We start from the raw sequence: 24394 nt of genomic DNA on the forward strand, positions 1-24394 counted from the left end.
TTCCCTGCCCTGTCCTGGGCTAGACTAGGATTTACAAGGTGCTAGCTAATGTGTGTTAAGCCCAGCATAGCAAAGGCACTTAACAAAAGTGTTACCTCGATCCATTTAACATGTCAGAGGCTCACTGCCCTGTCTCCACTAGGCATCTCCCACAGACTCTAGGGCAGTGGTCTCCAAAGTGGGGGTGTGCAAGAGGATCCTTGGGGGTGCATGGCAGGAGGAGTGCTTTTTTTTCTTCATCCGAGCGGCACTTTTTTTTTTGCTTTGGCAAAAATGGTAGGGCCGGTGCGGCAGGGGGTGCGTGCTCAAAAACTTTTTACTGATGGGGTGTGCGATCAAAAAAGTTTGGAGACCACTGCTCTAGGGCATTGCAAGTTCATGGGCAGAAATAACATGGAAATTGAAGGTGGGGCTTGATAGCTGCAGGGATCAGTGAGGGGACATGGAGTTTTGCTCCTTTACTGGACCAGGCTGAGCCTAGCCGAGCCTTGTTTCCAGCCAATGGCTGCTTGGTAGCCTAGCTAAAATGAGCAGTCAGTTCCCCATAGGATCCCTGCCACTTCCGTTAAAAGAGACTCTCTCTCTGCCTATGACACAACTGAGCCATTCCAATTCCATGCAGCAGCCGTGTCATGTTGGCATTGCCAGCAGAAAAGCCAAAGACTGGCAAGGTTATGGAGATGCTCCGAGGACCCCCTAGAAGGGGCTGATCCAGGTCAAGGTTGAGGCACGTTGGCAGTGTGGAGTGGAAGGAGCCTGCACTGCCTCCATACCTGTTCTGTGGGTGCAGAGCTCCAGCCTCCAGGGCTAGCGAGCCAACCCCAGCTCTGTAGTTGCAGGGAGCTCCTCTCCAGTCCCTCCTTTGCCACTTCTAGGTTGTGCTGGTAATGGCTACACGTAGTATAATACAGATGCATGTGGCCAGGGCAGGTTACCTGAGGCCGTGTGAGCAATTTCTCTGGCAAAGCCAGCTGTTTGGGGAGAGTGAGATGCACGTCAAATATCAAAACAGAGTCAAGGTCACCATGTTTGTGTCACACACTCCGGCAGCGGCTGCCCCAGAGCGCACATCTGTTCTCTCCACCCACGCTGTGGGTTGCTAGCTTGGGGTCAGTAGGCCGGAGCACATTTGGCTCTTGGCCTGCGTTAACATGCCTGTCTAGAACTCTCAATTGCTTTCCCCTGCTCATAACCCATTTACCGTACGTACCCTGTGTTCAGCCATTCTGTAAATATTGCAGTGAGCAGGGTAGTCTCTTGGTGCTACCACTGCCCTCTACTGGATGGAATCAGAACTGCTCAACAATGTGTCATAGACCTTATACTGCTGGTAGCCAACATAGATTCTCCTTTAGCTTCAGTGCAGCAAGAGGATTTGAATGTTCTCCCTGCTGCTGCCATAATGTTCCAGGCTCCTACTGTCTGCAGTATAGGGACCATGTAAACTCCTCGGGGAAGGGCCCAATTTCTATTCTATTTGTAGCTTGCCAAGCAGGTTGGAGCCCAGTCTTGGATGGGACTCCAGGTGCTACAAGAACACAGGTGACATTCCAGACAAGCATGGTTAATTTCACTCTCTCTTAGCAAGATTCAAAGAGGGATTGGAGAGTCATAAGGATCCAGGGTCTGAATAGTTAATGCCACCAAAACAATGTGGGAAAGGCTATAAAACCAATCTCTAACTATCTGGGATTAAGATAAAACCCAGGTGTGTGTGTGTTGGGGGTGTGTGTGTCTTTTCTCAACTCTGACGGGGGCCTGCTGGGTGACCTTGGGTTAGTCACGTCACTGCCCTGTGCCTCAGTTTCCCCATCTGTAAAATGGGGATGATGATACTGATCTCATCTGTAAAGCACCTGGAGCTCTATGGATGCAAAGTGCTATGTAAGAGCTAGATGAGATTAGTACTGCAGGGTTCTCGCACCTTTCTCTGAAGCAGCTGGTCCTGGCCACTGTCTGATCCAGACTGGCAATTCCTATGTGCCATGTATCATTTCTGGTTAATTATTTACTTACAGTCTCTCAAAGGCGGAAAGTGCTTTTGTCACAGGCAACATGGAAGTTACTATCTAAACTCAGGTTAATTTGGATTCTCCCCAGGGGAGGATGGGGAGTTTGGGGGCTCCCCTGAGTGGCTTCCAGTTAATCACTGCGGGAGCGATGGGCACAGATCCCGCCTCTCCCAGTGAATGGAAGCTGAATGTGGCGAGGCAGCTTGGTCACAGTTTGTTTCACTTGAGAGAGGGCGTTCTGGTGGGTAACGCACAGGATGGGGGTCAGCAAGCTCAGACTATATCCCTGCCTCTGTTGGGGGCATGACCTTGATCAAACCCCTTTGCCTCTGTATGCCACAGTTCCCCCATCTCTAAGAAGACATTGATCTGTCCCATAGGCCGGCTGTGAGGCCTAGCCTCTAGTCCTGTGCTTAGCACACTGGCCTTGAGAGACCTGCTTTTAACTCCCTGCTCTGTCACAGGCTTCCTGTGTGACCTTGGGCAAGTCTTGTCTACCTGGGAAAATTGAATGGCAAAGCTACGGCAGAATAGCTCACTCTGCAGTGGCTCTTCTGGTCAATCTCCTTGTGTAGGCCGGGCCTGAATCTCTGTGCCTCTGTTCCCACATCTGTACAATGGGAATAATAGGGAAGGGTATCTTAAAAGGAGTTTGTGAGCAAAATACACTAAAGATTGTGAGGTTATTACCGTAACGGGGTCCATATTAGTCCCTCAGACGGATTCAGGGAATCCTCTTTATTCAAGGGGTCCCAAATCTGTGCCCTGCTGAACTATCCTTTCCAAAGTGCTTGGCTGCAACAGCACCAAGTGATTTGTAATGTTTGACAGGGTGTAATTGCAATGCATGATGCCATGATTGTCCCGTTTGCATAGGTCTGGGCAGATCTCTAGAAATAGTTATTTTTATTACTACATTATTTGAAGTTCCCATTTAAAATAGTGTATCTCACCTTGTCTGACAACTGCCACATCTCACCTCAGAAGGGGCTGCATTTCAGTGCTGGGTGAAGGGATTCCTATATGGGAACAGTGAATCCTGGTTTACAGGACCCTCCAAAAAAACAAGTTGCTTAACGGGATGAATTTGAAGCAGAACTGGAGTCACTAGGGCCCTGATCCTGCAGTTGGATCCATATGGGCAGATCCCTGCACCTTTGCAGAGACCCACTGCTTTCATTTCTACTCCACATGGGCCCCAGGAGCCCATCTGTGCTGATCCAATTACAGGAGCGGGACATGTGCAGCAAGACTTCGGCGCAGTCTCTTAGATAATAGTGGTATCTTCCTTGGATTTCAGTGTACACTCTGTTGCAAGTTATTAGCAAGGAGCCAATCTCTGTCAATTCCGAAGACCTTATTCTCTATGTTGTTAATTTCATCCTTAATTCTCAGCACCTGGAGTTGTGAAATCACTTCTTCTGGAGCCAAAGGGATGGGTGAAGTGGTTTCCTCCTGCTGGTTTCATCCTGGGACCCATACAGGATGTTTACTAGGAAGGGGCCTGAGTCAGCTAACAAGTCACTCATTCTGGCAGTGACACACAACCTGTGTGACCTGGAGAAGTTGGCTTTAAAGCACTGTTGTTACTGTTGATTTGCTTATCACTTGATCTCTGTCGGAGCAGAACATTTCTGAGCTGCGGGGAAATGATTGTGTATTTCTGGGCAGAGGAGGTGACTGGTATTTGGAAACTTCAGCTGCAATCAGGTGGGAGGCCTCCCCAAGAGGAAGGACGGAGCAGTGGTTAGTGCACTAGCCTAAGATTTGGGAGACTGGTAGACCAGGGAGTTGAATCCTAGACTTCCCAGGTGGCCTTGGGCCTTATCTGCAAGGGAAAATTGACCAGAATAAGCTCTTCTGGAATAATGACGATTGTAAAGGGGCTCAATGCAACAAAAACAAACTCTCTCCTCCTAGGACTGCAGGCAGGGAACTCACTGCTTAATTCAGCTGCATTACAAAACAGGCAGTAAGGGAGTGGAGAGGGGAGCACGGCTCCAGCCCACAATACTCTGGGAACCCAGTTAACCCCATTATGACCACTTGGCTACAATTCCAGAATACAAGTGACTTGAATTCCACAATAGCTGCTGCTCAATTTCCCAAGGTAGATGAGGCCTGGGCATCTCTCTGTCCCTTAGTTCCCCAGCTGTACAATGGATACAAGAGCCCTGCCCCACCTCCCAGCAGTGGGATGAGGATAAACACACCACAGATTGTGCTCAGATACTATAGTCAGAAGAGCTGTATTAGTACCAACGATGGACAGGGTCATAGCTAAATGCTGGATCTAATGCCCTTGCACTCTGTTGCACCGTAGTAAACTGGTTAGTGAGTATGTGTTACCACTGCCCTCTACGGATGGGGTCAGCACAGCTCCACTGTGTGTCATGACCCCTAAGCTGGCTATTGTCCTTTAGCTCAAGGGGTAGGTGCCTGCGCTTTTGGGGATGGAGGAGCTGAGTCCTAGCCCTGCTGCTGCTGTGTAGTGCTGTGAGTGACCAGAGTGTGCCCCATAGCAACAACTGTGAGGTATTCCAGGGGCCATGAATTTATTACAGTATTGTAAAGGCTTCTGCCTTAAACCCACAGGCATGCTTTCCAAATCCATCCCTCCTGCATGGGCTGCAGCTGTCGTTAGGGCCAGGCTGTTCGTCTAGAGTAATAACAATGGCACTTAGCCCTTTATAACCAGAAGGAGCTGTGTGTGCAAACACAAATGAGTCTTCATAGCAGTCCAGGGGGGAGATCAGGATCATTAGCTTTGTTTTATGGATGGGGAAACTGAGGCCCAGAGATGGGCAGTGCCTGCTCAGGATCACCCTGGGAGTCCAGAGTAGAGCTGGAGAAAATAAACCAGGAATCCCTGGTTCCCAAAACTATGCTCAGTCCACTACCAGGTCGCCACCTTCTCCTTCTCCTTCTTCATTGGCATTGTTGGCATCCAGCCAGGTGCTGACCATACTGGTCTCATTAAAGAGCTTAGTCTCTCACTCCAAGGGGCTGATCCTTTGAGCCAAGCCATCTCTTGGGCAGTGAGCTGGTCCTCCTCTCATCGTGCCTCCGGAAGCCTGCTCATCAGCTGCTCCTTACAACCATTAGATCCAGCAGAGGCTTGACCAGAAGCGGTCACCTGTTGTTCCCGTGTCTCAAGGATGCAGCCTCTGGTAGCAGCTGTGCATGTGCTGGAAAGAAGATGGATGCATTGGACACAGCACACAGCATTTTGACTGGGTTTCTCCATTAGAGTTACGCAGTCCCTCCTCTCCAGATCTGGGTGCAGCCCTCACACTCCAGCTCTTTGGCTTGCCAGCTAGGATGACGGGGACCAGGCAAACAAAGCTCCAGGTATCGCAGCTCCCCCTTTGGCTAGGAAGGCTTGAAATTCAGCCTCAGTGTGTACTATACGAGGCCTTGGTCAGCTGCCCCTAGTATCGCTTGACCTCCCTGAGGGTCCTGTTTCCCACTGGGGATAACAGTGCTGGCCCCTCTGTGTGCTAGGCTGGCAGATCTGTGGGTGGAAAACAATGTAAGCTAGGCCCCCAGCAAGTCAACGGCCAAACTCCAATAGACATCAGTTCAGGATTTCCCCCTATGTATGGTTGTCATTTCCTAGTGTGCTGCGTGGGGCGGTGGACGGTACACGTAACATGTGGGTGACTATCTATTTCCTGGCTCCAGTCACCCAACAGGGGCCGAGGTAGCAAACGGGCCTGCCTCTGTCACAGAGCTGGGTCAGTCTTGCTGGGTACAAAGGCTGAAGCTCCCGTGCTTTCAATGCAGCCCCGAGTTGGCTGTGAATGGCCTCAGGATTAGCAGCATAACAATGCACTGCAGCCCCTTGGCGAGCAGGCATTGTCCGCTGTCTTGCTCCCCCAGCCATGGCTAAGCACAGAGCCTGTCCCTGAGCAACTCCCCCTGCCCTTCAGAGCAACTCAGCTGGGTCATCGCCCGTGGATTGCCCTGGCAGCAGCAGTCACTAGAATGTCTGTAGGGCCACCCTCATTGGCACAAGCTGGGCCCCATCAAAACACAGTGTGTTAGTTGCTGGAGCCCACCCCGAGTTCGGGCTCTCCTATGGTGTCCATCACCGTGGTATCTGACAGCCCTTCCAAACTGAGCCCGGAGAGCACCACTCCAGCCCTAAATAGTTCCCTGAGCCCCTGGAAACAGCTTTCCAATGAAAAGGAAGCAGGGGAAACAGCTCAGCAAACTGGCCAGGCACCTGGCAAAAGGTCTGGGCTTGTCTCTTGCTACTGGGCCTGGCATGGTCAATCACACTCCAAATGGGCAACGTGCTGGGGCGATTTTCTCATCCCGTAAGAATTCACTCCCTGGCTGGAGGTTCCCCCCCTTTCCCTCTCGCTCTTTGGAGGCTCCACAGGCCCTTTGATGTTCTCCCACTGTTTGCCCAGTCGATCAGCTCAGACAGGGTTAGAGTCTGAGGTCAGCGGCTTTTCCATTCCAAACACCCAGACACATCCGTGAGAGAGGAGTGGACTCAGGTTACATGCCTGCCTTCCTCTCCTCTCCTCCCCTCGCCTCCCCTCCCCTCCCATCCCCATGCCACAGACACACACAGGCACACCCCAGACCAGGCTCACAGCCACTCGGTGGGATACTCCACTGCTCCACACGCCCAGGAGGGCTAAAGCCACGCTTCAAGCCTTGGCTATGAACCAAACACCCATTTGAGGCTGGGGTTTAACGAACTCCTTGGGAAACCAGCTGGATGAAGTCTGGGGGGATCTGGGAACCGCATGGATGGTCCCTTCTCCCCTTTCTTTGCATGAATCTCCTCTTCTAACGGTCCCCCTCCCCCAGAGGCACATGCCCTGGGATCTCTCAGAAACCCTTTGCTGGGAGATGACCTTTAAAGAGCCTCGGGGGGCTCTGCAGCCAGCAAGCAGCCCCTGAAGCGGACCGTGTGTCAGGCGTCATCTCCAGAGAGCCCATGCAGAGCTTGTCCTGGGCACAGTAGAGCCAGAGGTCCGGGTTCTCCACGTGCCGGGTTGCTTTTTGGATGTGATTCTTTTTGTGTGTCAGTAGCTGCGCAAGGCGAAGAGCCCTCCTGGCTGGGGAGAGGGAGCCTGGCGTGAATCAATGCCTTCCTGGTGCTTCGGAAGAAGGGGATTAAAGAGGAAAAAAGGGGAGGTCCAGCTCCGGGAGGCAGGTCAGCCCGACCCCATGCTGGCCACACTGCTCCTGTCTCTACTGCCTGTCCTGGCCGAGAGCGCCAGCCTACAGCCAATCCGAATGAGTCATCTGGGAGTGTGCCCCAACCAACTGAACCCCAACCTGTGGGTGGATGCCCAGAGCACCTGCGAACGGGAGTGCCACACTGACCAGGTGAGCTCTGCCTCCCCCCTCCAGGCTCAAACCGTGACCCTGGCACTCGAGGGTCCAGGCCTGGCCAGCGAGGTCACTGATCCTCTGGTGTAAGATGCTGCACAAGCACCCAGGGTTACTAGTCCTGAGGGATTATTCACTACGGCCTCTCTTCCCTCCCCACCCCCTGCATTAGCACATGGGGGAGGGGAGTCAGGTTTGTGCACACCTGCAGTCTTGCAGTGATGTCCTGCCTGAGACCTAGGAACCAAGGGCCTGTTCTGCAGCCTTACCCATCCCCAGGCTCCTGGGGTGTGAGATTTCAGCCTGTCCAGGCAGATGCCTCTTGCTCAGATCCAGGCAGGTTTTTATTTGCTAGCTGCAGTTCTCAGGGGTGGGGGGAGGAATTGTGGCTGCTGGTCAGTTTTCATCCCACTGACTGTTTTGGGATACCGGGCAGGCTGAGCGAGACAGGACGTGTCTCCTTGAAAGGCACAGCCAAAGCCTCCCCCGTGGGGGAGATGCCTTAACAAGGGCCTGACAATGAATCCAGGTCTGGGCCAGAGAAAATAAGTAGCCAGGAGCCACCTGCAGATCAGCCGGGGATTTGGGGACAATATTCTCAAGGGCCAAAAGGTGTGGATGTGATTGTGTAGGCAAGGCAGCCTGGACCAGCCCAGTGGGGCTTGTCCCCACGCTGTAGACATAAGGGAGGGCCCACAGATGGCCTAGTGGTGTGACTCTCACTCACAGTGCTAGAGCCCCCAGATAAAATCCTCAGGTCAATCTAGATGATCCAGTGGTCTCCTCTGGCCTGGGAGGCTCTAAACTGTATTTGGGCCGGCGTTCATTTTGTGTCATGTGGGTGCCAGTTGCAGACCCTGGAGCACCGTATGCTGTAGGTGATCAATGAGGCTTGCAGTAGAGAGACAGTGTGTCCTAGTGGTTAGGGCACTGAACTAAGAGCGCTGGCTTCTATTCCCAGCTCTGCCACTGACCTATAGGATGACCGTGGGTGAGTCACGTCCCCTTTTTGTGCCTCTGCTTCTTTGCCCACCCTTTGTCTGTCTGGTTGTCTGGTTCAGACCCCACAGCAGGGCAGGCTACCCCCAGATCCTAGCTCCCACATGGGGGCAGCAGGGAGAGGGGCTCAGACCCCCAGGAGCAGCAGGGCCCCCAGATCCTGGTGCACATAAGGGGGCCCTGTCTTACCTGCATCAGAGGGAAGGGGGAGCAAGCTGGCATTCCAGCCATGGACCCTGTGCGACAGGCATTGTACCCTCACCGCCAGCTCCAGGGGAACGGTGCAGTGAGCAGCCGACCACGTGCCCCAGCGCCCCGCAGGGGTGACTGGTGCTGGGAGGTGGCGCTGGTTCACGCTGGTTTGCAGAGCAGGGAGGAAACAGCCTCACTAGGCTCTTCCCAGTGGCTCCCTGCAAGACAATAACTTTCAGATGCTGCCAGGTGCCCAGTCCACCCTCCCGAAGGTGTAAAGAGGAGGTGTTTCAGGGGGCCGCAGCTAGGCCAGGGCTGTATTTTTTTTAGGCCCTCACTCCCCAGTCTGTCCCTCCCCAGGGCTGCCCGTACGGTTGCCAGTTGTCTGGTCGAAAAGGGACCCTGGCGGCTCCAGTCAGCACCGCCAACTGGGCCGTTAAAAGTCTGGTCGGTGGTTCTGCAGGGCTAAGGCAGGCTAGTGCCTACCTGTCCTGGCACTGCGCTGTGCCCTGGAAGCGGCCAGCAGATCCGGCTCCTAGGTGGGGAGCCCACAGGGCTCTGCACGCTGCCCCTGCCCCAAGTACCGGCTCCACACTCCCATTGGCTGGTTCCCAGCCAATGGGAGTTTGGGGGGGGGGTGCCTGCAACCCTAGGTGCCCCAGGCCTGTGAGGTTCAACAGACTTTACAGGCGTGTTCCCATTGCTCTCTCCCGCTGACCCTAGTTATAGCGCCACACAGTAGGCGGGGATAGAATCCTGACTCCTGGGGCACCCCACAGAGCTCGGCTGTTAGCACCTTGGGGCAGGGTATGTGTGTGTGAAGCCATAGCGCCAAAAACCACTATGGAACACGACTCATGAATATGATGAAGTCTGTAGGACTGAGAGCCAGGACTCTAGTCCCAGCTCGGCCATTGGCTCACCATGCCCTCTGGGCAAAGCACCCCCTCACATGTACCTACATTTCCCCCATCTGTAAAATGGGGAGAATGGTCCCATGGAACCACGAGGCTGAGGTCATGAATGTTTGCAATGTGTGCTGAGCTGCATGGAGGGGAGGTGCTAGGAGAGCGCAAAGGAGACAGTTATTATATGGTTAATAATAACTGCCAGACTGGGTTAGACCAATGGTGCATCTAGCCCAGATTCATACCTTCTGACAGTGGCCAGTGCCAGATGCTTCAGAGGGAATGAACAGAACAGGGCAATTATTCAGTGATCCATCCCGTCCTCCACTCCCAGTTTCTGGCAGTTAGAGGCGAGGGACACTCAGAGCATGGGGTTGCATTCTTGACCACCTTGGCTAATAGCCATTGCTGGACCTGTCCTTCAGGAACTTATCTAGTTCTTTTTTGAACCCAGTTATAGTTTTGGTCTTTGCAACATCCCCTGGCAAAGAGTTCCACAGGTTGACTTGCATTGTGTGAAGTACTTCCTTAGGTTTGTTTTAAACCTGCTGCCTATTGATTTCATCGTGTGACCCCTAGGTCTTGCATTACGTGAAGGGGTAAATAACACTTCCCTATTCGCGTTCTCCACGCCATTCATGTTTTTATAGACCTCTATCATATCCCCCCTTAGTTGTCTCTTTTCTAAGCTGAACAGTCCCAGTCTTTTTAATCTCTCCTCATATGGAAGCTGCTTCATACCATTATTCACTTTTGTTGCCCTTCTCTGCACCTTGTCCAATTCTAATATATCTTTTTTGAGATGGGGCGACAGGTCTACACACAGTATTCAAGGTGTGGGTGTATTATGGATTTATATAGCAGCATTATATTTTTGTCTCATTATCTATCCCTTTCCTAATGATTCCTCACAGTCTATTTTGACTGCCCCTGCACACTGAGTGGATGTTTTCAGAGAACTGTCCACAATGACTCCAAGACCTTTCTTGAGTAGTAACAGCTAATTTAGATCCCATCATTTTGTATGTATAGTTGGGATTATTTTTTTCCAAAATGCATTACTCTGCACTTATCAACATTGAATTTCATCTGCCATTTTGTCACCCAGCCACCCAGTTTTGTGAGATCCCTTTGTAACTCTTTGCAGTCAGCTTTGGACTTAACTGCAAACTTTGCCATCTCACTGTTAACCCCCTTTTCCAGATTATATATGAATATGTTGAACAACACTGGTCCCAGTTCAGATCCTGGGAGGACCCCACTACTTACCTCTCTCCATTGTGAAAACTGATCATTTCTGACTACTCTTTGTTTCCTATCGGTTAACCAGGTACTGATCCATGAGACTGATCCCTCTTATTCCACGATTGATTAATTTGCTTACAAGCCTTTGGTGAAGGAGCTTGTCAAAGGCTTTCTGAAAGTCCACATACTTTATATTGACTGGATCACCCTTGTCCACATGCTTGTTGACTCCCTCAAAGAATTCTAATAGATTGGTGAGGCATGATTTCCCTTTACAAAAGCCGTGTTGACTCTTCCCCAGTATGCTGTGTTCATCTATGTGTCTGAGAATTCTGTTCTTTACTATAACATCACCCAATTTGCTTGGTGCTGAAGTTAGGCTTACTGGCCTGAAATTGCCAGAATCGCCTCTGAAGCCTTTTTTAAAACCAGGTGTTGCATTAGTTACCCTCTAGTCATCTGGTACAGAGGCTGATTTAAGTGATAGGTTACATACCATTGTTAGTAGTTCTGCAATTTCATATTTTAGTTTTTAGAACTCTTGGGTGAACGCCATTTGGTCCTGCTGACTTACTAGTGTTTCATTTATCCAGTCATTTCAAAATCTCCTCTACTAATATCTCAATCTGGGACAGTTCTTCAGATTTGTCACCTAAAAAGAATGGCTCGCCTGTGGGGATCTCCCCATCTCTTCTGCAGTGAAAACCCATGCAAAAAAATCATTTAGTTTCTCTGCAATGGCCTTGTCTTCCTTGAATGCTCCTTCAGTGCCTTGATCTTTCACTTGCCCTAGGAAATGCAAGGCTGAAGGCCTGTGATGTTCCTCTGGGCCTTTCGTTAAGAAGCAGGGATGTTTCCTGCTGAAATTCCATTCCTAAATCCCCCTGCAGTTTCCAACGGATGCAGAATCTTTGTAGCATAGTATTGCTGTGTGCTGTTAAATAGCTGCCAGCGTGCCTCCCCAGAGGTGGCTGCATTCCAGTTGTGGGTGGAAGTGGTTGATAGCTAACGTAAGCGTATAAAAGTGGGGTATTAATGGCAGTGAGGATGCTGGTTTTAAGCCTGCTGCTGATTGCTCTCCTGTAGGACTGTGAAGGCTTTGAGAAGTGCTGCACCAATGTCTGTGGCCTGCGGAGCTGTGTGGCTGCCCGCTATGCCGACGACAGTGTCTCATCCCTGGAGCTGGCGCAGGAGGCCTCGTGTGAGAGCTTTGTGTGCACCCAGCAGGGCTCAGACTGCGACATCTGGGACGGGCAGCCCATCTGCAAGTGCAAGGACAGGTGTGAGAAGGAGCCCAACTTCACATGCGCCTCAGATGGGCTCACGTATTACAACAAGTGCTACATGGATGCAGAGGCCTGTATCCGGGGCATCAGCCTCAGCGTGGTGCCATGCAAGTACATCTTCACCTGGCCGAACACCAGCCCAGTGCCGCTGGAGACCACGGCTCACCCCACGCCCGGAGCCGCTGCTGAGGTGCCCATCCCCCCAGCCCTCTACAACAATCCCTTCCACCAGTCGGTCTATGTGGGTGGCACCGTCAGCTTCCATTGCGACGTGAGCGGGCGGCCCCGGCCAGACATCACCTGGGAGAAGCAGAGCGACCACCAAGAGAACTTCATCATGCGGCCTGACCAGATGTATGGCAATGTGGTGGTCACAAATATCGGCCAGCTGGTCATCTACAACGCCCAGCTCGAAGACACCGGCATCTACACCTGCACAGCCAGGAACTCCGCCGGCCTCCTCCGGGCCGACTTCCCCCTCTCCATCATCAAGAGAGAGCCCTCCGGGGTGGAGCCCAGGGCACCCAGCACCCAGCAGGTCCCAGCCACCGAGTGTCTGAAGGAGCCTGACAAGAGGGAATGCGAGGCTCAGCAGGTGCGCTGGCATTTTGACCCCAAGAAGGGGTCATGCGCTACTTTCCGCTACGGTGGCTGCGGTGCCAACCAGAATCACTTTGAGACCTACGAGGCGTGCCGCTTGGCCTGTGTCAGCAGCGCCGTCAACATGTGCACCCTGCCCATGGTGCAGGGGCCCTGCAAGAACTGGGAGGCCCGCTGGGCCTACAACCACCTGATGAAGCAGTGCCACTCCTTCGTCTACGGCGGCTGCGAGGGCAATGACAACAACTTTGAGAGCAAGGAGACCTGTGAGGACGCCTGCCCCTTCCCTAAGACCCTGCAGTGCAAGGCCTGCCGGCTCAAGAGCAAGATGGTGCTAAGCCTGTGCCGCAGCGATTTTGCCATTGTGGGCCGGCTCATGGAGATCATCGAGGACCAGGACTCTGGCATCGCCCGCTTCGCCCTCGAGGACATACTCAAGGATGAGAAGATGGGCCTCAAGTTCTTCAACATCAAGTACCTGGAGGTCACCTTGAGCGACATGGACTGGAGTTGCCCCTGCCCCAACATGACCACAGAGGATGGGCCCCTCATTATCATGGGGGAGGTGCATGACGGCATGGCCGTTCTGGACCCCAACAGCTACGTCCGAGCTGCCAACGACAAGCGCGTGAAGAAGATCTATGAGCTGATTGAGAAGAAAACCTGCGAGCTCCTCAACAGGTTCCAGGACTAGAGGTGCAGCCCAAGGAAGGGGAGAGTCAGGCTAAATCAGGGGTTCTCAAAGGGGGAGTTGGGACCCCTCAGGGGGTCACAAGCGGTCAGCCTGCTCCCTGAACCCTGCTTTGCATTCAGCATTTATAATGGTGTTAAATATATAAAAAAGTGTTTTTAATTTATAAGGGGGGGAGGGTGCACTCAGAGGTTTGCTCTGTGAAAGGGGTCACCAGTACAAAAGTGTGAGAGCCACAGGGCTAAATAGACAGTCCCTGCCATCCTCTCTTGAGCTAGTCACAGCTATGAGCCTCCCAGGGGGCAATCCCTGGGGGAGCTGCCTGCTCCCCAAACCCTCCCCCCTTGGGGTCAGTCGAGATGCTCCCACAGAACTCCATGGCCACCTCCACTGCCTGGTATTTCTGCATGTAACGGGTTGGTTTAATTCCTAGACAGTGGTGGTGACGAGCCTGATTCTATCCAGACCTACCTCTGTCTGTCTGTCTGTCTATCTTGTAATTTATCTGTCCACACATCTTGCCCCATGTACCCTTTTGAGGCCAGACTCTACCAATAAAAGTGTGACCCGGAGGGGAGGTGGTTGCTGACTCTCCCATGCTTAGAACAATCACAAGGCACAGTCATCAGAGTCCGGGCCGCGTGCTGCAGTTGGACTAGGCTAAATCATCCAATCCCCCCTTGGCTTCTGTGGGGGAAGGCTCAAGGCCAGGGTGGGTGCTAAACTTAGCCCTGCGTGAACTGCCAGGGGGCAGGGGTGGGTCTTGCCCTGCTCTCTGCCCTCCTGCTGGGCAGCGGCATGCTACAGAGCGACCAGAGGGAAGCCATGCAGGCTCTGGCTTGTTCCTAGGCACGGGGCCTCCTCCCTGCCCTGAGGGGGCTGGCAGGGGAGCCCCCTAGTGCTAAAGAAAGCCCCAGGGCTGCAAGTGCAGAAAGCCCTTTGCTGAGGCGCTCCTGCTGCCTGCCCCTCCCCTTGCAGCCCTGCCTGAGGGGCCAAAGTAACCTGGAGCTCACCTGGTCTAGTCCGGTGCCTGAAGCTGGAGTCTGCCAGCCCCCTGAGCTGGGAGTGCTCACTACAAGCCAGACAGCTGCATCTAGCTCACCCATTGCAAAGGTGCCAGTAGGGGGCACTCAAGCCTATCTACCTAGGTCTGGGGTTGTGCAGGCCCAACACCCCTTGTGTGCATGGTGCCCGGCCGTGTGAGGACACTGAGTCCTGGCTTGGACAGGGAGCGCTTGCTTGCTGCAGTGAGGGAAGGCTGGAAAGTGTTCCTCCCCCTCCCCCCCAGGCCCACTCTACTAGAAACCAGGCCCTGGGAGAAAGGCTCAGGGCTCCCCTGAGCACCAGAGAGAAAGGGATTAAAAATCAGCACCACTCCCACCAAACGGTGAGTGTTGGTTGTGCCCACAGCCTGCCACCTGTGGAGCTCTCCAGGAGACTGGGGAAAGGTGGGGGGAATAGAAAGGAGCCAGCCCCCTCCCCGCCAAGGGTGCTGAGATTTTTACAGCATGGGCCAGACCAGACCAGTCTCTGGATGCTATGGCGTGAGTTCCACGAGGCAGCTACTCCAGACCCATGGCACTGCTCCATAGTGTAATTCACTGGGACCTGGCCTTACTGCTGGGAGAGAGGCAGATCACCCCCTTTTCCTGCCTCTCCAAAGGGTGGTGTCCTTACAGAGATCAGGCCCATGGGGAAGCATTGCTTTGGGCAGAGCTCCAGGCCTACCCCCTTTGGTATAGAGACAGTGACACCATGGGGTGAACATCAGCCGGCCTGGCCGTGGAGAACTGGCAGAACGAGAGGGTGGCAAAGGCCCTTTGGTGCAGAGCCATACGCTGGGCACAGGAGGCTTCTGCAGCAAGGTGGGCCAGGTCCAATAACACAACCTTACGCCTCTGTAGATCATTCCAGGCATCGATCTCTCAGCACTTTTCCAAGGTCTGTATCATGATCCCCCTTTACAGGTGAGGAAACTGAGGCATGGGGCAGTGACGTGAGTTGCCCAATTGTCCCTGAGTCCCAGACCAGTGCTCTATGTACTAGGCCGCACTGCCTCCATTAACCCCCACATGTGGCAGGTTCTCTCTAACTATAGGTACAGCAGAGGGCAAATTTCCCCTTCAACAGCACGACTGACCCCTTTGGCAGTTGGGGGGCGGGGGGAAGAGAGCCTCCTTCAGTCCCTGCTGCTGAGACTATTCGGGGCATGGGGCTACTGGCCTGGGATGGAGCCACACTAGTCAGGAACCCTCAGAGCATGAGGGAGCCTCATTTCACTTACTACTGCCCTGGGCCAGGCTGGACCCAGCCTCGTGGAAGCAGGCTCCTGAGCCCCATAGCAGCCCCAGCACATCGTGGCCTGTGCTCCCAAGCTGGGTTATAAGGCAGCTTTCAGACTCACCCAACAACGCCCCCGCAAGAAGCTGCTGTGAGGGTCCCTATTGCCTCTGCACCACCTCATGCAAGCTGCCCTGCACCAACCCAGGCATGTTCACGCCCATGGCCTGTAGACAGAACCTTCTGCATTAGCTGCTCTTCCTCAGCAGCATTATTCCCCCTTCCATGCTGGGGTCCCCTGGAAACAGCACCTCTGAGCAGCTGCTCATGGCCTCCACCCAGGAGGGTGGCTGGAGCTCCCCTCAGTGCTCACAATCTACCTGCTGCACAAAAGAGCAGGAAACCTACCCTAGGGGGCAAGGGGTGATGCCAGGAGCTGGGGTGAAGCCCTGCCTGCAGCCATCTCCCTCTACTCCCCAACATCACTGCATGCCCAGAAAATCCACATCCCCCTCTTGCCTCCTGGCAGCACCAGCCAATGGTGAAGACTCCCTGCATGACCTCTGAGCACCCAGAGTGCCCCCTCTCTCCCACCCCAGGGACCTTGAGTAAGCCTCGGGTTGGCTGGGGGTCAGGCTGCGTGAGTGAAATGCTTTGCCAGCCCTGGGGGTGGCTGCAGCTAACCCCCCCCCCCCCTTGGAAAACAAAGCCCTGTGTTAGACCTGGGCTGCAGAAACACACACTCTAGCCAACCTCATGCAGACATCAGCAAAAGCAACTTCTTTATTGTGCCAAAGGCCACATGATCCAGTGCAGCAGCCTCCTTGGAGGAACTGGTCTTGCCCCCCCGCCCCGCTTGAAACCCAAATCAATGCAGTGCCACACTCAAACGCTAGAGGGAGCCCCTGCCCCACACAACCTATAGCAACCATGCAGGACTTTAAAAAAAAAAAAAGTACAGTAGCTAGGGTGAGATTCTCCACAGTGCCCATGTGATTTAGGAGCCAAATTCCCTTCAAGCAGTGATGGGACCTATACCCCTAAATCACATAGGCACTTTGGAAAAATCCCACCCCTATATTTTAGTCTCCGTTCACATTATGTCCTTGGCAGCCTAGCCTGGGATTGCTCACAAAGCGGGGGCTCGTGGGGGGAGGGTGGAAGGCATTCACACTGGCCAACGAGCCAGCCTGCGGGTTGTTTCATGCTCCCCTTCCACACACAGCTAGGCACGACAGCTTCTAGGGCCAGTCTATCAGGACCGGCGTACCTGAAGGTGAGGCCCCTAAATAAGTTGGTGTGGGGTCAGAGGCTCTTGCACCTGCTCAAGTCAATAGGAGCCGTGGGTGCTCAGCTCCTGAAACCAAGCCACTTAGTAGGTAGCCAAACGGCACTGCCGATTTTCGAACTCAGGGAACATACAGCTTGAGCAAAGAAAAATAAAGAACTGCAGCGTGTAACTAAAACGAGGCCGAGGCCCATGGGGGCTGTGGAACAGTCACCAAGAGAGATGGTTAGACTGGATCGACTGCAGAGGCTACATCCCAGTGGGAGAGGTGACCCAAGCTGTGTATCCACTTAGGTGGCTTATTCCTCATCCAGTCCCCTCACCCCTTGGGGCATGACAATAGGCTGCTGTAGTTCTGTCAAGACCTGATCAGCTCAGATAGGTAGAAGCAAGCAGCGCAGATGAGCTTGCGATAGAGACCCTGGTTTTGTGGCCTCATCCCTGGAGGCTTTGGGGGGAGGGAGCGTGAGCTACATAGAATACAGCCCCTCCACCACACATTAGCAGCAGCATCCACATAAAGTCAGTCAGTATCAATCCCAGCGGTGCGTCTCCGGCAGGGCGTCTCCACAAAAAGACCCACAGAGCGCTATGGACACTGAAAAGCCGTGGGGTGCAGTTCAGCAGGCAGCTGGCCCCTGGGGTGGGCTCTGCAGGTCACTGCTTGCGGAAAATGAGACACTTGTTGTTCGCAGGCATGTCCACCTAGAAGCACAAAGCCAAAGTTAGAGCTCTGCAGCAGCACCAAGAGGCCTGTTTGCCAGGCAGCCTGGCTCCAGCTCGCTGTGTACAAGCGCTAGAGCGCCAAAGGCCATCAATGCTTGGGAGGAGGAAATGGGAAGACTCCAGCCCCAGCCTCTCCAGTAGAAGGCGCTGGAGGGAACGCAGAGGGAGCTCGCAGCTATGCCAGCCTCAGCCTCTCCAGCAGGAAGCACTGCAGGGAATGATGTGGGCACATTGGATGCAGGGGGAGCTCACAGTTGCTCTGGCCCTAGCCCTCCTATGATCAAATCACACCAGACCTCTGCTACACCCACAAAAGCACTGGAGAGAGGCCAGCCCTCCATCACCAACCAGATTCTGCTATGGGCAGGGGGAGCACTGCAGGTGGACCTGGTTCATATCATTCCCTTGTGCCCCAGGGCCCAAAAGGGAACGGACTCAGACTTTTGCTGCAGAGAAGGAATGGTGCTTCCCCTACACAGCTATGAAGTGAGGGGCCAGAGAACACAGCTGGCTGTGGGAGGGAACTATCTGCAGACACCAGTGCCAGTGGCGCTCCTACTGTGGTGCTGCCTGGTCCTGGGTTCTAATCCTGTCCCAAGAGCCGGGCCTGTTCCCAGTGTTAGAAGTGCCACCTTAGGCCAAGCCGTAAAGCAGGGCCCGGTCTGCCCAGCTCTGGCAGGGGAACCCCAAGGCGTGCTTTGAAGGGTGGACAATCCCACACTCCTAGCAATATCCCCCTGTATGTGGGATCCCAGGCCCCTGTTGGGCTCTCACTCAGGCCAATTGGTATATGGGAAGCCAGTGCAGTGCAGCTCTGGGCACCCACCATCCTCTCCAGACACAGCCCGTTGGCCTCGGCCAGCTGCTGCAGCAGAGCCGTGTCCCGAAGGCCCCAGGCCGGGTTTCTGCCAAGGAGAGAGACCAAACATTTGGCAAACATGTCATTCCCACCACATGGGCCCCCACAGTGTTGAGGGCTCTCGGACTCTGGGGTTCAGAGGCAACCCCTCCCCCACTAAGGGGGCTAGGACAGCGGCAGCCCCGGGGATCCAGACGCCCTCAGGAGATCCTGTCTGGGGTTCTTGCCCAGGACTGGGGTCGCCCCCAGAATGCACCAGCCATGGCATGGCGGCTGGATGAGCACTGGAAGAGGAGTATTGTGGGTAATGTTTTCAGCCCCTCGGTCAATCAGTGGCTGGAGCAGACTCAAAGGCATGAGGACAAAACCAGCCAAGGTGCCGCATGCTGCCTATGATGGGGCAAGGCTGTGCCCTGTGAAATATGGGGGTGCAGTGGGCCCACCCAAGGAAGCAGCCTTCCCTTTGGGGGTGGAGACCCAGCTGCATAACAGACTGTGGATGGGGCAGGGGACTGGCTGGGTCTAAGCTGGTGGAAGGCCAGTTCTCCAACCCTGCCCCACTTCCCAGGCAACTGGGACCTAGATCTTTGCAGATGCCTGCTGAGTCTGGGTCCCCGTCCATGTCAAAGAGCGCCTGCCCTGTGGCCACAGGGCATCTGGGCCGTTAGATCCCTTTGGCCCAGCCCCTCTCCCTCCCAACACCCGAGCCAAGCTCTCCTACCTCTGCCTCAGGCAGCAGTCGAAGTCTACATTGCTCTGCGGGCTGATCTGTCCGTTGATGGCATAGGGCTGAGGGGACAGGATGTAAAGGGATTCATTACAGAGCCAACTCAAGGCATGCACCAGCGTCCCAGATGCCACATACTGGGCGCGATTTCCCAATGGGTCAGGCTTGGACCCAGCCCCCACCCCACCCCACTCCTAAACACCGCAGGGGAGAAATTAGAGAGCTGAGATGGAAAAACACCAAGGTCAGCAGACAGACCTGGACCCATGAACCACCCAGGCCAATATGGTCCGGGTGAAGCACTGCCTGCCAGACCACACCCCAGATGTGTACGTAAGGGGGGAGGATGGTGGGGATTTTGCTCACACGAGGGGACAAGCTCCTGAGATGAGGGGATGGAAGCAGAGCGTTCAAGTCCTAAGCAGGGGGGAATCTTGTGTTCCAACTAGGACATGTGTGTAAAACCTTGTGGGAGCAATCAAACGTACAAACCAGAAAGCAGAAACTGTGAGCAGGGCCACCTATGCTGAAGTACCTGGGCCGGAAAGGGAGGCTGCCCAGGGCTCAGCACACACTCAGGGCCAGATTTTCAGAAGTGCTCAGCACCCAGCGTGCCAATCCAGCCCCCAGTGGCTCTAGCTTAACCCCTCACTGGCTGTGCCCAGCTAACAAACAGACTCACCCCCTGACCCAGACACACAGCACCCATTGCGTTCATTCCACCCGCCCATTGGGACTCTAACACCCGCTGGACTGCTGGCACACAGAGCGTCCAAGCCCAGCTGGGCTGTGCCCACAAAGGGACCATTGCTTACCCCATAGGTGATCAGAATAGCTTTGGGTTTCAGCAGCTTCCCTGCTCCTTTGAACAAACCCTAGGGAAACAGAAACGCAATAAAGGATGGAGCCCCCAGGTGCAAGAAACTGGGTGCATGCCAAGTGTGCAATGGCTGGGCCTCTCCCAGCGCCCACTAGGGGCAGACAGTGACCACCTTTTCCCTCATTTTCATGGCTGATCGTGTTCCTCCCCAACCTGCCCCTCAGCGTCCCAGCACATGACTCTGGGCGTGAGCCAGCTCCAGTATTCCTAGTGTGGCACAAGGGGCCCTCTCACCCTTACGAAGCGGATGCTAAACCAAAAAATAAAAATGGCTCCACCTGTCCCGTCTGGTTCCAGCATCGGAGAGAAGGATTCTCAGCTTGTTTGCTGGTACATATTGCGTGCCCCATCACAGCCCATTTGTGAGCATACACAGAGGTTTGTAAGTGATCTGAGACCATGGAGCCACAAGGGGGTGGGGATATCTAGAATCAGTTCAAGCTCATTCGCTCTCATTCTAACATGGGACCCTGCATATACCCTGGGGATGTTGTGAGCAAACATGAGGATTAACCAATGGGAAAGAGTCTAAGATTTGTCCCCCAAGGATGGGCTTGGAGTTAAATGCACAGGACTGGGAGTGAGGACCATAGGCAGGTTACTTCAGATGCCACATAATTCAGTTTCCCCATCTGTCCAAGGGAATAAAAGCACTGCCCTGCCCCCAGGGTTAGTGAGACTGAGTTCATCAATGTCTGTAAAATGCTCTGGGATCTAGGACAGGAATTAGAAGGGATAATATCAGGGAATAAGTATCTATAATCCACTAGATGGCACCACAGCTCTTCAGAATATTGGTTACCCAAAGCTAAGATTCAGGAAAGGCCAGCTGAGATGCCAGGCAGCTAGAGCATGACTATACTCTGTGGGCAGAGACCGTCTGCCCAGCCCAACGGGGTCCAGGGAATTCCCACAGCCCCAGGCAAAGGGTCAGGGAAGGAAGGGCCCTCACCTCAGTGCACCTCATCTCAGAGATGTGCATCATGTTTATGTTGACGATGAGATCCAGCGTGTTGGGCCTCATGCCACCCCATGTCTCCCAGCTCTGGGATGAGTCCAGGAAAATCGGTGGCCTCACGTTCCTGACTCTCAGCGCCGCAATGAACGCAGAGATGCTGCAGGGGGAAAAAGGAGAGCGCCTGCTTGATAGGCACGCCAGACCCAAGCACTGCAAAAGTACCAGTTCCCAGCCACAGAACCAGCACATGCCACTCCCACTCCAGGGGAGCACCTGCCTTCTTTCATCCAGCAGGGGGCAATCTAACCCAGGACTGCCATCAGCACTATTATATCAGTGACTGAGCTCCCAGGGCCTCATGGTGCTAATGCTGTACAGACACACTGTAAGAGACAGCCCCATAGAGCTCACCATCTGCATCACTGACTGAGAAGAGAGTCAGCTAGCCCCAGCTGGGATGGTGGGGGTTGGGCCAGGGCCAGCACTGGAGTCAGGGGAACAAAGTTGGGCCAAACCCGAGTGCTTCTGCAAATGCAAATCCCACCCCTAACCTCTGTGTCACTGGGGAAGCAACCCTGCAGCTCAGCAAGGAGTTCTCGGGCAGGGGCTGGAGCTGGTTAGATAACTAGAGACCTTTGCACTCCAGGACTTCTTTCCCCAGCATGGAATTCCCTTCCTGCTGTTGATTAGGAAAACAGGCCCCACTTCCCTAGCTGTCCCCTCTCATAGGCGTTGTTATTATGAAGACCAGCCATTCTCTCTCCCTTTGCCATAGAGCCTCCTCCAGGCCCCCAGGTTAAAGCGGAGCTCTCTCCTTCCAGCCTCCCATTCAGGTCACTCTCTTTCATAATCCTGCGCAGAAAGTTTAACCTATTGTTAAATCCAGGGCGGACTGCTGTGGAAATTGCACCCCAGCCCCCTCTCTCCAGCAGCTGCGGGCAGATCACTTCCTCTGTTCTAAAAAGGAGCTTCTAACAGAGTGCCTCACGTTTTGGGTTTCCAATTAGGAGTAAACGAAGGGGCAGATTTCCAGAGACTCTGGGCACCCCAATCTCCTGCTGAAGTTAATAATGAAACTGCAGCAGCTCAGCACTTCTGAAAATCACCACCAGACACCCCACAACCAAGGCACTCTAAAGGTGGGGTTGAACTCCTTGGTCTCGTTTTGGAGCAGGGACTCTCTCTTACTGTGCAAATGTCCTGAGCCTAGCACAACAGAGTCCTGAGCTTGGTTGGGGCCTTCAGTCACTACAGTAACAGAAAACCTGTTTGTATGTAAAAGGGGGCATCAGACGATGTAGTTAGCAACCTCTCCAGGGTGTTGTGAGGAATACTTAATTTTGCAAAGCAATTTCAAAATGCAAGATGTGCTATAAGTGCTGAAATGCGTCTCTAAAAAGAGCACCCAGGGTCCCTGCATTTGTGGCTCAATGGCCCACACAGCCCATGTCTTCAGCCTATGAGTGAAATAACGGTTTTTCTACCTGTCAGCCCTGCACTCTCAGCCTGGGCTCTGAGAGTCAAGCTGAGTTCTTGCTGGTGTGTGGCAGGGCTAGCAGGAGCAGGTTGCTGATTTATAGCAGATGCATCTGATAACAAACAACATATAACAAAAGGTCTCGCCACTGATAAGATGTGAATACAGCTTAAGGGGAGAACCAGGATAGATAAAAATCAATTATTAAAAAAAAAAAAAAAACGGATTTTTTGGATAAAATGCTTTTTGAGGAAAAAACCTAGCTCAGTGGTTTGAGCATTGGCCTGCTAAACCCAGGGTTGTGAGTTCAATCCTTGAGGGGGCCACTCAGGGATCTGGGGCAAAATCAGTACTTGGTCCTGCTAGTGAAGGCAGGGGGCTGGACTTGATGACCTTTCAAGGTCCCTTCCAGTTCTAGGAGAGAGGATATCGCCATTTATTTATTTAAGATACCTTATAGCTCAAAGATATCTCATCACGGAATAGGGATTATAAATTCTAATTCTATAGTATGAGACAATATATTCATGTAATGTTTAAGAAAAGTTTTGTAAATGAGTTCCAGTAGTTCATGGATTAGGGACCCAATTTTATGGGGTTCCAGGGTCTTCTGTATAGATTATTTAGGTTAATCTTTCTATCTACCCAACGGGACTCAGTGCTCAGTCTAGAAGTTACCATCAGAGATGCTTAATTTTGCAGTTCTCAAACTGTAGATTTGTGTCTCCAGAGATAACACGCTTGTTAACAGCAAAAATGTTTTTAAATACATAATATATAGAGGTGAGAAATAACAGACCTCAACCCTATTGTCCCTCTGCACATTTGAGTACACAGAGTCAATCCCTTACCTCTCGCTAAAAGTGCAAAGTTTCAAAAAGTTCAACGAATAGAAGATTGTTGGGGGCAGAATAGATCTAGACAAGGAGAAGAAGTCTGGAGATAAATGTGAGAAGGGAGGGACAGGCAGTAGAAACAAAAGTGAAACTGTTTGAGCAGCATATTCCAGAAGTCTTGAGGTCTTTCTGAGTGTAGCCTTCATTGATTTGAGATCTACCATATCATTCTCTCACTAGAAGGGAAAACCAATAATGGTAGCAAGCCGTAAAAGAGACCCAGTTTGGGAATATTTTAATGAAGTTCCTCTACAGGTAAGACAGGTATGCGTGCAAAATGCAAACAGTGCAACAAAGAAATGCAAGGCCTGGTTGCCCAAATGAAACATCATGAGACCCGTTCCTTCTCAGGAGGAAGCTGCGTTGAAGATGATGAAAGGAACATGTCTGAACTTGCAGGATCTTCAGGTTGGTAAACTTTTTTATTTCATACATCTCTCTTAAGGACTGCAGTGCTCATTTGATGCACCCCCTAGCAAAAGACTTCAGTGTTCCAGAAATAAACACTAATGCTGTTGAAATTGCAAAATACTTCTGTAACAACCACTTTGCAGCAGTTGCTCTGAAAAAAGTGTGAGTAGGGTTACCATATTTAACAAATAAAAAAAGAGGACCCTCCACGGGGCCCTGGCCCCGCCCATTCCCCACCCCAGCCCCGCCCAACTCCGCCCCTTCCTCCCTCCCACTCCCAGCCGCACGAAAAGGGCTGCCCGAGCGCTACCGGCTTTGCTGGGCAGCCTCCAGACCCTGCGCCCGCGCCCGGCGCTTCCCCAGCACAGCTGGAGCCAGGGAGGGGAAGCGCCCAGCCGGGGGCGCAGGGTCTGGAGGCTGCCCGGCAAACCGTGAAGCCGGTAGCGCTTGGGCTTCGGGCAGCCCCTATGCCTCCGGACCCTGTGCCCCCGGCCGGGCACTTCCCCTCCCAGGCTCCGGTGGCGCAGGGTCCGGAGGCATGGGGGCTGCCCAAAGCCCGTAGCGCTCAGTTCTTAAACAGAGCCAAAGAGTCAGGGGAGGAGCA

The 24394-nt window shown here is 53.3% G+C and overlaps 2 protein-coding genes across 2 annotated transcripts in view; one reads left to right on the top strand and one right to left on the bottom strand.

The window, feature by feature from the left end:
- Positions 1 to 6575: 6575 nt before the first annotated feature.
- Positions 6576 to 13853, top strand: WFIKKN1 (WAP, follistatin/kazal, immunoglobulin, kunitz and netrin domain containing 1). The gene is made up of 2 exons (XM_034784637.1): positions 6576 to 7364; positions 11798 to 13853. Exons 1-2 carry the CDS (start codon positions 7119 to 7121, stop codon positions 13289 to 13291), a joined length of 1740 nt encoding a protein of 579 aa, XP_034640528.1. The 5' UTR covers positions 6576 to 7118; the 3' UTR covers positions 13292 to 13853.
- Positions 13854 to 16520: 2667 nt separating this feature from the next.
- METTL26 (methyltransferase like 26) overlaps positions 16521 to 24394 on the bottom strand; it is a 19041-nt gene continuing 11167 nt past the window's right edge. Inside the window, exons 2-6 of the mRNA XM_034784636.1 lie at positions 21001 to 21163; positions 19984 to 20043; positions 19163 to 19230; positions 18409 to 18487; positions 16521 to 17561 (exon numbers count right to left, since the gene is read on the bottom strand). Coding sequence (XP_034640527.1) covers positions 17514 to 17561; positions 18409 to 18487; positions 19163 to 19230; positions 19984 to 20043; positions 21001 to 21163 — 418 coding nt within the window. The 3' untranslated portion in view covers positions 16521 to 17513. The remainder of the gene's footprint in view (positions 17562 to 18408; positions 18488 to 19162; positions 19231 to 19983; positions 20044 to 21000; positions 21164 to 24394) is intronic.

This window comes from Trachemys scripta, chromosome 10 (genome assembly GCF_013100865.1).
Source record: "Trachemys scripta elegans isolate TJP31775 chromosome 10, CAS_Tse_1.0, whole genome shotgun sequence".
NCBI classification, from domain to species: domain Eukaryota; kingdom Metazoa; phylum Chordata; order Testudines; family Emydidae; genus Trachemys; species Trachemys scripta.